Source organism: Macrotis lagotis, chromosome 2 (assembly GCF_037893015.1).
Source record: "Macrotis lagotis isolate mMagLag1 chromosome 2, bilby.v1.9.chrom.fasta, whole genome shotgun sequence".
NCBI classification, from domain to species: Eukaryota; Metazoa; Chordata; class Mammalia; order Peramelemorphia; family Peramelidae; genus Macrotis; species Macrotis lagotis.
In genome coordinates this window covers 199303860-199315956 of record NC_133659.1, presented here as the reverse complement: position 1 = coordinate 199315956, position 12097 = coordinate 199303860, and the positions used below count along the sequence as shown (strand labels likewise).

The 12097-nt window shown below is 37.0% G+C and overlaps 1 protein-coding gene across 2 annotated transcripts in view; it reads right to left on the bottom strand.

Annotated features, from left to right (window-relative positions):
- The window catches only part of ITGB3 (integrin subunit beta 3), an 86580-nt gene that overhangs the window by 24231 nt on the left and 50252 nt on the right, over positions 1–12097 (bottom strand). For both annotated transcript variants that reach the window (XM_074224409.1, XM_074224408.1), the window contains exons 11-12: positions 8783–9005; positions 5834–5934 (exon numbers count right to left, since the gene is read on the bottom strand). In XM_074224409.1, the coding sequence (XP_074080510.1) occupies positions 5834–5934; positions 8783–9005 (324 nt within the window). The remainder of the gene's footprint in view (positions 1–5833; positions 5935–8782; positions 9006–12097) is intronic.

Below are 12097 nucleotides of genomic sequence, written 5' to 3'. Positions count from 1 at the left end.
AATTTCCCTAATGAAAATGGATGCAAAAATCTTAAATAAAATCTTAGCAAAACGATTACAGCAAATTATCACTACAACCAAGCAGGATTTATCCCAGGAATTGCAGGGTTGGATCAATATTAAGAAATAGTATAATTGACTATTTCAATAACAAACCTAACAGAAATCACATGATTATCTCAATAGATGCAGAAAAAGTCTTTGACAAAATACAGCATCCATTCCTACCAAAAATACTTAGAGAGCATAGGAATAAGTGGATTGTTCCTGAGAATGATAAGCAGTATCTATCTGAAATCATCAACCAGCATTTTATGTAGTGGGGATAAGCTAGAGGCATTCCAAATAAGATCAGGAGTGAAACAAGAATGCCTGTTATCACCACTACTATTCAATATTGTATTAGAAATGTCAGCTTCAACAATAAGAGAAGAAAAAGAAATTGAAGGAATTAGAATTGGGAAGGAAGAAATAAAACTCACTCTTTACAGGTGACATGATGGTATACCTAGAGAGTCCTAAAAAAAATCTACTAGAAACAATTAGCAACTTTAACAAAGTAGCAGGATATAAAATAAACACACATGGGAAATTGTGAACTCATCCAAACTTTCTGGAGGGCAACAAAAATGTGCATACCCTTTGATCCAGTAATACCACTACTGGGTCTATATACCCTGAAGAGATTATGAAAAAAGGGTAAAAACATCACTTGTACAAAAATATTCATAGCAGCCTTGTTTGTGGTGGCAAAAATTGGAAATTAAGTAAATGTCCTTCAATTGGGGAATGGCTTAACAAACAGTAATACAAGTCAGGAGTACCTGAGTTCAAATTCAGCCTCAGACACTTAATAATTACCTAGCTGTGTGGCCTTGGGCAAGACACAACCCCATTGCCTAGCAAAAACTAAAAAAAAAAAAAAAAAAAAAAAAAAAAAACCCACCCACAAAAACAGGAGGGATGGGAATTCAGGGAAGCATGGAGGGATTTGTATGAACAATGATGAGTGAGATGAGCAGAACCAAAGAAACATTGTACACCCTGACAGCAGCATGGGGGAGATGACCAACTTTGATGGACTTGCTCATTCCATCAGTGCAACAACCAGGGCAATTTGGGGCTGTCTGCAATGGAGAATACCATCTGTATCCAGAGAAAGAATTGTGGAGTTTAAACAAAGACCAAAGACTATTACCTTTAATTTAAGGAAAAAAGTTATCTTATTATGTAATTTTTCTTCCTTAAGGATATGATTTCTCTCTCATCACATTCAACTTAGATCAAAATATACCATGGAAACAATGTAAAGATTAATAGACTGCTTTCTGTGTGTGGGGGAAGCAAGATTGGGGGAAAATTGTAGAACTCAAAATAAATAAAATCTTTAAAATTAAAAAAATAAGTAAATAAAACCACATAAATCCTCAGCATTTTGATGTATTACTAGTAAAATACAGCAACAAGAGTTAGAAAGAGAAATTCCATTTAAAGTAACTTCAGATAATATAAAATACCTGGGAGTCTACTTGCCAAGGCAGACTCAGAAACTCTATGAAAACAACTAAAAACACTTTTCACACAAATAAAATCAGATTTAAATAACTGGGCAAATATCAACTGTTCATGGATAGGCCAGGCTAATATAATAAAAATGACAATTCTAACCAAATTAAACAACTTATTTAGTGCCTTATCAATCAAACTCCCCAAAAATTACTTTAATGAGCTAGAAAAAAATGTAACTAAATTCATATGGAGAAACAAAAAGTCAAGAATATCCAGGGATTTAATGAAAAAAGTGCAAAAGAAGGTGGTTTAGCCTTACCAGATCTAAAATTATATTATAAAGCATAAGTCATCAAAATTGTTTGGTATAGGCTAAGAAACAGAGTGGTGGAACAGTGGAATAGATTAGGTACAAAAGAGACAGTAAGAAACAATTAGTTGTTTGATACACCCAGAGTCCAGTTTCTGGACTTGATAAAAAAAAGAACTGTTGGGAAAATTGGATTAGGCTAACATCTCACACCTTATACCAAGATAAGATAAAAATGGGTACAGGATTTAGACATAAAAGACTATATTATAAAAAAAAACTTGGAAATCAAGGAATAGTTTGCCTGTCAGATCTATGAAAAGGGAAGCAGTTTATGAACAAGGAAGAAATGGAGAATATCATTAAAAACAAATTAGATAATTTTGATTACATTAAATTAAAAAAGCTTTTGCACAAACAAAACCACTGTAACCAAGATCAAAAGAAATGTAATAAATTGAGAAACAATTTTTACAACTAGTATTCCTGACAAAGGACTCATTTCTAAAATATATAGAGAACTGAGTCAGATTTAGAAAAAAAAAAAGCCATTCCCCAATTGACAAATGGTCAACAGATGTGCAAAGGCCATTTACAGATGAGAAAATCAAAGTTATCCATAGCCATGAAAAATTGCACTAAATCATTACTGATTAGAGAAATGCAATTAAAGCAGCTCTGAGGTATCATTTCTCACCTATCAGATCATCCAATATGACCAGAAAGGACAATGTTCAATGTTGGAGGGGATGTGGGAAATCTGGGACACTACACTGTTGGTGGAGCTGCGAACTCATCCAACCTTTCTGGAGAGCAATCTGGAATTACAACCAAGCGGCAATAAAAATTGTGTATATCCTTTGATCCAGCAATACCACTACTGGGTCTATATCCTAAGGAGATCATGTAAAAGGGTAAGAACATCACTTGTACAAAAATATTCATAGCAAAGAACCAATTCACAAATGAGTGAATGTCCATCAATTGGGGAATGGTTGAACCAATTATGATATATGTATGCTATAGAACACTATTGTTCTATTAGAAACCAAGAAGGATGGGATTTCAGAGAAAAACTTGCATGAACTGATGCTGGGCAAGAGGAGCAGAGTCAGCAAAACACTACACATCCTAACAGCAGCATGGGGGTGATGATCAATCTTAATGGACTTGCTCATTTCATCAATGCAACAATCAGAGACAATTTTAGAGTACCTGTAATGGAGAATAATTGTGGAGTTTAAACAAAGACCAAAGTCTATTACCTTCAACTTAAAAAAAAAATTATGTACCACTCTCTTCCCTGACTCCTTTTTCCTCTTATTCATTATGTCCCAGTACCAGCCCCATCCATCATCATACATGACTCAACTGGTGAATATACTTTATTTCCCCCAATTAGATAAATGAAGCAAGAGGGGGAAAATATTCCAGCATCAGCTAGACCTTTCTAGATGATTTCCAATATCCTCAAGGATATGATTTCTCTCTCACCACATTCAATTTTGATCAACGTAAAGCATGGATACAAAGATTATCAAACTGTCTTCTGGGGGGGGGGAATTCAAAACCTTACAAAAATGATAAATAGAAACTACTGTTGTATATAATTGGAAAACAAATAAAATATCAAGAAAAAAGAGTATGGCAGTATAAGATGGTCAAGTGGAGGCATTCTATCTACTTAGCAATTATAAGATGAAGAAGGAAATCATCTAGGAAGGTCTAACTGAGGAGTTACGAGAAAAGAGAACTACAGAGATGTATCAAAAGTCTGGAAGACACTATAGAAACTTGCCCTGCCCTGGCCTGACAAATTAATGGACTAGATGAGTATGCTACAGAACTTTGGTAAGGGAGGAAAGAAAGAGGGATGAAAAAAAATCTTTTGATGGACAAGGATCAAGTGGTCAAAATAGGATTTGTAGGGAGGATATCTGACCACAATATCTGAATGTGTCTCTTGGGATTCTCAGAAATTTGGGGATTATACAGGAATCCTTTCAAACTATCTCCTGAACCACGACTTCTATGTAAACATTTATCTGTCAGAAACTGACAAATGCTACACAACAAGCTTTGATTTATTATTTATTTGTCTAGACTTAAGAAAATGTTAATAATGCAAACTAAACTTAATAAGCTAGGAATTTTTTTTTATTCTGGAGAGCTGGATGTTAAACATTGGCCAACAAAACCCTGGACTAATGGTGTTACTAGTATTTTCATTATGTTTTTTCCTCCATCTAGTAAAACTTACAACTGCAATATTATGAATTATATATTTAAAAATAAAGGGATGGTTTCAATTTATACTAAGGAATATTCTCTCTTTTTATGCATTTTCTGGGGGTGTTAAAGGGGTAAAGCATACTAAACCAAAAGAATGAGGAGTATCACACACACACACACACACACACACACACACACACACACACACACACACACACACACACACAAATTTGGAAGGGGGGAAGAGATTTAGAAAAAAAAGTTTTGAAATAAAGTTTACAGAGAAAATAGCAATAGTATGTTACAGAGAGGGAGATGGGCATACATAATAAGATATTGATTTGGAATTTTATATTTAGATCCTAGATTTTATTTTCAGAAGAAATGAGTTCAAAGTCAGAATTGAATTCTAAATCTTTTTTGATATAGAAATGAATTTGGGATCAAAGATACTTTCCTTAATGTAAATATAATTCTTGGTGATCTTCCCCAAGGAGGATCATTAAATAAGGGTGAGTCTGACTTTTCTTCACCCTTACTTTCTAACACCATATACCAGAACCCTTTAAGATGGACAACAAATCTCGCATCTTGAGATCTAGAGAGTTTAAGACTCTGGCTACAGTCTTTTTTCCCATCATATGGATTTTTTTCCCCTTTCTGTTTTATTCTTTATTATGAAGGATGGTCCTCTAAGATGAAAGGAGGAAGATGTTCTGGGAAATGGAGCTGGTATAAAAACAAAACATACCAAGATTTTTTAAAAAGGAAAGTACAGCTACAGAAAAAGAAAAGGATAACCAATAGGAAACTGGAGTATTGTAGAACCCCATTTTATCTCCCATTGGGTAGAAGGTGCCACCAAACACAATCCTTTAGAATCAAAGACCCATTTAAGGTAGGCAGGCTGTATAATGAGTGAATATAGCATTGAACTTGTATTGATTTCAAATTCTGCCTCAGACATTTATTGGTCCTAGAGTGAAAATGACCTGAATAATCCAGTGACGCTGATCTCCTTGCTTTTCCTCAGATACAGCACTCCCAATGCTGGGCATTTTCATTGGCTATCTCACCCATAACTGGAATTATCTCTGTCCTCATCTCTGCTTCCTAACTTTCCTGGTTTCTTTCAGTTCCCAGAGAAAATCCAAACTTCAAAAAAAAGTCTTTTTTTTTATCCTAGTGCATTCTCTCTGAGACTACCCCCCAATTTTTCCTGTCTAGATCATGTTTGTAAATAGTTGTTTATATGTTGACTCTCCTATTAGATTAAGTTCCTTGACATCAGGGGCTGTCTCTCACCTTTCTTTGAACTCCTCCCCCTTGGCTTTTGGCACATAGTAGGCACTTCATGCATGTTTATTGACTGACTAATTAAATTCTGACTCAGTTACTCATTGGGCAAGTCATTTAAGCTCTGAGGCTTCAGTTTTTCTCATCTGCTAAATGAGGGTATTGAATTAGATGGACTCTATGGCTCCTTCCAGTTCTAAATCTTTAATCCTTTGGAAGGAGTCCCTTCAGGGTTTACACTCTGCTCAGAACCCACCTGAGAACTATATTTCCCTCCCTGCCCATTCCCAAACTAGAAGATTAAGGATGCTAAAATTAGGTGAAGGATAACTGGAGGAAAAAAACAAGAACTGAGATATAAGAAATGGTATGAAATGCAGCAACACTTAGAGAATTCCCAAGGCCCTGATACTTCATTCCCTTCTACACCTCCAAAGGAAGAGGGGGAGGGAAAAGGTAATGATACAGAGATATCCTTGCCCTTACCAAGTTCTGTCACAGACACAATTTCATCCCGACAGTAGCGACTGCAGGTATTCTCCTCAAACCACGTTCCTCGATTGAATTTCTGGCATTCCACACATTCTCTGGATGTGAGAAAGGAAAAGTAAATTATAAGTTCTTTGAAAGCCACAACTGTCTCATTTCATGGATGCATTCTTCAACTGCACCTAGTTCTGAGTTTTATACCTAGAAGACTCAGGAATCTTAGACTTGGGACTAGAAGAGAACTTAGAATTGCAACCCTTTCTTCTTTGTTATTGTTTAGTCATTTTTCAGTCATGTACAACTCTTCATGATACTATTTGTAGTTTTCTTAACAAAGATATGGAGTGGTTTGCCATTTCCTTCTCCAACTCATTTTATAGAGAAAAACAGGATTAAGTGACTTGCCCAGGGTCACACAGCTAGTGTCTGAGGTCACATTTGACCTCTGGAAGGTGAGTCTTCCTGACTCTAGGCTTCTATCCATTGACCCATGTATCTGCCTTTCTCATAACTGCAACAATCCATCTTACTGAAACTTTGCATCTACCTTTAGCACCTTATAGTTTTCTGCATACCAAAGGTACTAATAAATGGTTGTGGAATAGAACTAGGGAATACTCCATTCCCACTTCATTTAGGACCATAGAGACAAACACTATGGAAGAATAAGGCTACCCAGGGACTTTCTGTCAGAATTTTTTAATAGCTTCAAATTTTCCAAGGCTTCTCTTGTTTACTTCTCTTGAATTTCCTCATGTCTCCTGATGCTCTTGAACTCCCCAGCATCAGCAAGAGAAGGTGCAGGGAGAGGTGGGAGAGAGAAACAAGCATTTATTAAGTGACTATGGGGTACAAGTCATTGTATTAAGTAACTTAAAAGCATCATCACATAATATCATCTTTTTAAAAACCCTGAAATGTAGGGGCTATGTTTTCCCCCATTTTACAGGAGGAAACTGTGGTAAATGGAGGTTAAATGACTTGCCCAGGGTCACACAGCTAGTAAATGTCTGTGGTTAGATCCAAACATGGGTTTTCCTGACTCCTGACCCAGCCTTCTATCCAACTGCCCCTAGGACTGTCTCAGGGTCTTTCATGGTCTTCTGAAGGTAGTTGTTCATACTTCATTTTTGAAGAGGACCAATGACATCATTAGGTAATGCTTGCAAGTGAATTAGATCTAAGTGAGGCAGATTTGCATGAAGTTATCAGCTTCACTCTCTCTTCCAGAGTCATCTAAGTCCAGAGGCAGGACAAAATCAAGATGGATGCAGAGGATGAACTTGGTATCATTGATGCCTGACCAAGCTCTAGCCTGACCAGCATCTAGTTCAGCCTTCATGGCCTTCAAGGCCATTGGGACAAATTGTTCTCATCTGTCCATTCCACTGGGGGAAAGTCTTCACATGCTTGGAGGAGACCTTTTCCTAATTCATGGAATTTTGAAGTCTGTCAGTTATCCTCAACTGACTTAGCCCATCTATCCAGGATATTTTTTTCTGGGATGTGGTCACTGCTCATGCTACAGTTTCTTGGAGTCACAGAATTCCATTAGGTGACAGGTAGACACCAAAGGTAGATAAACAATCCTGGAAAGGCATTGATAAACCCTCAATCCAAAAGTGCTGATTCCCCTTAAACACGCCATATAACCCACCTGAAGATAGTATGAATAAAGTGATAATAGTCCAGAGCCTTTGGAGGGTCAAGAGGGTCAAGAGCTCCAAAAGCATCCAAATGAACCAATGTTCATTGTAAATGTTTTGCAAATGTTAAAAAGCTTTCAAAGTATTATCATCATTATTATTAGTATTAAATCCATTAGTATTAAGTCCATTTAATCTCTGCTCTGATGCCAGACTGGGTTGCTTCTGGGACCCTAGACCTACCTTTCTCTGTTCCCTGATATATATGACATCTTCTACTTGGCAAGTAAGGGCAGCTAAAGTGGTAAAATGGATAGTGCCAGAACTTAAATAAGGAAGACTCATCTTCCTGAGTTCAAATCTGGCCTTAGACTCAGTAGGGTGTGCCCTTGGACAACACTTAATCCTGTTTGCCTGTTTTACTTTTTGTAAAATGAGTTAGATGAGGAAATGTAAAATCATTAGAATAACTCTACCAAGAAAACCCCAAATGGGGGGGTCACAAAGAGTAGGACAAGACTGAAATAACTGAACAACAAAACACTGGATGAGTAAGAATGCAAGAGAGAGGAAAAACATGTCCTCTACCTTGAATCACTGTAGAGAGGATCACACTCCATAAAGTTGTCCCTTACTTCCAGTTCTTCCCCAGGCTAGCAGTCTTAGTTTTTCTCTTTCAAAGCTAAAAATATTTATTTGGCCAATCCATGGCCAGCCAACAAGCCCTTGATTTTCTAATTTTCTCAGGGAGAATTGTTGGATATTATGAAAAGATAATAGAATAGACACTGTCTTTACACCTCATTTTGACATATTGATACCTTGTCCTGTTTTCAGTCTCTCACTTTCTGTGATTATATCACCTCAGCTAGGAGAAAAAAACAACCCTTCTTCCTCCCTTCCTTCATAAATGATACTAATACCTCATAATTATATGGTGCTTTAAAATATGCAAAACATGTTACAAGCATTACCCCAGTTGATCCTCATAACAATTCTGGGAGGTGGATGCTATTAGTGACATCATTCCCTTGATGTATGGGGTAACTTGGGTTCGGGGAAGTAAGTAGGATCTGATTGGATTTCAATCCAGTCTTCTTGGTTCCATGTCTAGCACTTTATCCACCAATGTATCCCTACATGTCAATAAAAGACTAGACCTTACAGGGCAGGGTCAAAATGATTCCCCTCACCCCCCAAAAAAAACTCTGGTTCTCATTCCCCACCCTGGATCCCCATGGCCTTCCCAATTGTCCATGCCCAAACTCTCCAACCCCATAGTCAACTCTCATCCACTCACTTCTTAAATGTGCAGGCATCAGGGCAGGTGGGACATTTCTCACAGGTGTCACCATAAGATCCAGGCTGGAGGCAGACACATTTGCCACAGACGCATTTACCTCGGCCACTACACAGAAGCCCATTGTTTGACATACACATGTCTGTGCGAGTGGTGCAGTTACAGTAGTCACCAGTCCAGTCGGAGTCACAGAGGCAGTCCCCACAGCTACACTGGCCATGGCCTACAGAGAGATAGAAAACATAGCCAGGGAGGGGGATACAGACAAGTATTGGCAGATCTTCCTATAATAGAGCTGAAAACTATCTAATCTGTTCTCTCAAACCAAAATGTAATTATCTTTTTTAGAGGAAGGGGCTAGTGGAAGCATAAGAAGTTATATATTTTCAAATGACCTTCTCCTTGGATCTAAGTCCTCTAATGGCAATAAAATCTGACCATTTCCCCCCTCCTCTATCCCACCACTAACACACATACACATAACAGAGACCTTGATGTATTACTGGGACACTGTATCCTCATGGGGCGGGAGGATCTTAAAAGCTTAGCCTTCTAGTCCTACCAAGAACTCTCTCCAATGAGAATGTCTCATCTTCTCTGCCAAAAATTCCAATCTAGGAAAAAGTAGATTCTTTTGCTCCCAGTAGTCCTAACAGGGCTGAACAACAGAGATTATATTTTATCTTAGGTCTCTTTCTTTCACAATAAGAATCAGGTTTGCCAGTGAGGAGTTTAGAAGATAGTCAATGATGATTATAGGGCTTGAAATTCAGTCTCTCAGTGTACCATTTCCTTTCAAAATGTCCATCCATTGGTAAGGCTAGGAAATTGAGAGTATGTCTATTCATTGGAGGATGGCTGGACAAGTTGTAGTATATGCTTGTGATGTAGTGTAGTATATTGTACTATAAGAAATGATGGGCAGGCAAATTTCAGAAAAAACATGGAAAGACTTAAATGAACTGATGTTGAATGAAGTGTGCAGAACCAGAATACTATACATAGTAACAGCAATATTGTAACTTAAGATCAACTGTGAAAGATTTAGCTACTCTGAACAATGATCCAAGATAATTCCAAAGGATTCATGATGGCAAATGTTACCCAACTCCAGAGAGAGAACTGATAAACTCTAGGTATAGGTTGAAGTATACTTTTTCCATTTTATTTTTCTTGCCTTTTTTCTTTGTTTCATTTTGCTTACCACATGGTTTATATGGAAATATGTTTTTACATGACTTCATGTGTGTAATTGATAACATATTGCTTGACTTCTCAGTGGTTGGGGGGATGGATAAGAGGGAGGAAGAGAGAATTTGGAACTCAAAAATTTTTTAAATCAATGCTAAAAATAAATTAATTTTATTAAAACCCCACCCATCACTTATACATCTTTTTCTTCTGGCCTTCTTCCCAGATTGAACAATGCTGCTCTAACAGTTATGACATCCTTGATCAGGGCTGTTAGACATTTAACTACCCCATAGTTAAGAGCACCATATTTCCCATAGAGGCACCAAGATAGCAGAATGGTCAGAGTTGGGCTTGGCATAAGGAAGACTTAGCTATGAATCCCACCTCTGACAGTTGCTAGTTCTGTGATCACAATCAAACTATTTGACCTTTCAGGGCCTCAGTTTCCTTATCAGTAAATATGAATGATCATATATCATAGATACCTAATAAGGCTGTTGTGGGACCAAATGAAATAAGTTCAATAGGAATTTTTTAAACAGCTACTATTTACTAGACACTAGGGATACAAAAAAAAAAGAAACAATTCCTATTTATGAGGATTTTTGTGTTCTAGTCTAATTAAGCCTGAATGGCTTAATTGTACTAAGACTTCTGAGAGACCCAGTGTTGAGAAAGTGTGTGTGTGTATGTATATATATATATATATATATATATATATATATATATATATATATATATACATACATATATATATACATATATATGTATATATACATGTATATATGGAGTGTATGCATGTATTATGTGTGTATGCTTTCCATCCCATGTTTAACATATGCTTAATAAATATTCATTCATGAACTTTGCTTTCTTCCCCTCCCTACTAAACTTAAAAAGTTTGGAAAGTCTCAGAAAGTCAGTTGTTAAACATTTACCAACACATTCCTGATTCCAACTCTAAATCAATATCCAATTCTATTTTTTCCCCTCTCTGAAATATCATTGGAGACAGGAACCTCTCAGGAGAGAGAGAGAAACAGAGAACTTTTGTTCTCATTGAAGAAAATAAAGGAAGGCTTCTATCTTAAAATGAATATAATCATAAGCAGTTGGAAATCTGTCTGACTCACTGACCCACTTAAGCAAAACATTAACTGCACAGAATTTTCTATTTGCCTGGATGTTCTTGTTTGCCAACATTATGGAACATGGTGAAATTAATCCCTCTTCACTGACTAGTCAACTGACATTGTTATACTTAGGAGTTTCCTACTCAGTTTAGGAAGGAAGGAATTAGGTATTAAAGGCTAAAGACTTTGTAAACATTATCTCATTTGAACATCACAACCCTACTAGGTAGATGTTATTATTATATTTATTTTATGGTTGAGAAAACTGAGACAGACAGAGGCCCAGAGTCACACATTTTTAGAAGCCACATTTTTACACAGAGCTTCCAGACTCTAAGACCGATGTTCTAAACAGGAAGCCTTTCAAGGAAGATTACTCTCTAAACCCATTCCAGGTTTACAAGAGTGGTTTGCCATTTTCTTCTCCAGCTGCTTTTACAGATAGGAAAACTGAGGCAAATGGGGTTAAGTGACTTGCCCAGGGTCACACAGTTAGTAAGTGTCTGATGTTAGATTCGAACTCCTCTGTCTGGATTTTCATGATGGGCTGTGTTTCCAGATAAAGATATGCTGATTTTTGTTGAATTGAAAGTGAGTTTTTGTAATAAAGGACTGGACCTCAAAAGAGAAGTAGATCAAAAGGGATTTTAAGACCAGTTTTAGTTTACTTTTCCACAAGAGCCAACACTAAGCTGGGGGCAGTTAGGTGGTGCAAGTGGAAAGGATGATGGGCCTAGAGTCAGGAAGATTCATCTTCTTGAGCTCAAATCTAGCCTCAGACACTTACTAGCTGTGTGACCCTCGGCAAGTCACTTAACCATTTGCCTCAGTTTCCCTATCAGTTAAAGGAACTGGAGAAGGAAATGGTAAAACACTCCAGTAAATCCCCAATAGAGTCAGAGAGTAATCTTCCTTGGTGATTACAAAAAAGAGGTGTTTCACTTGTTAATTGAGTACTTATTAAGTACTTTAATCTGTTGGCTAGTTA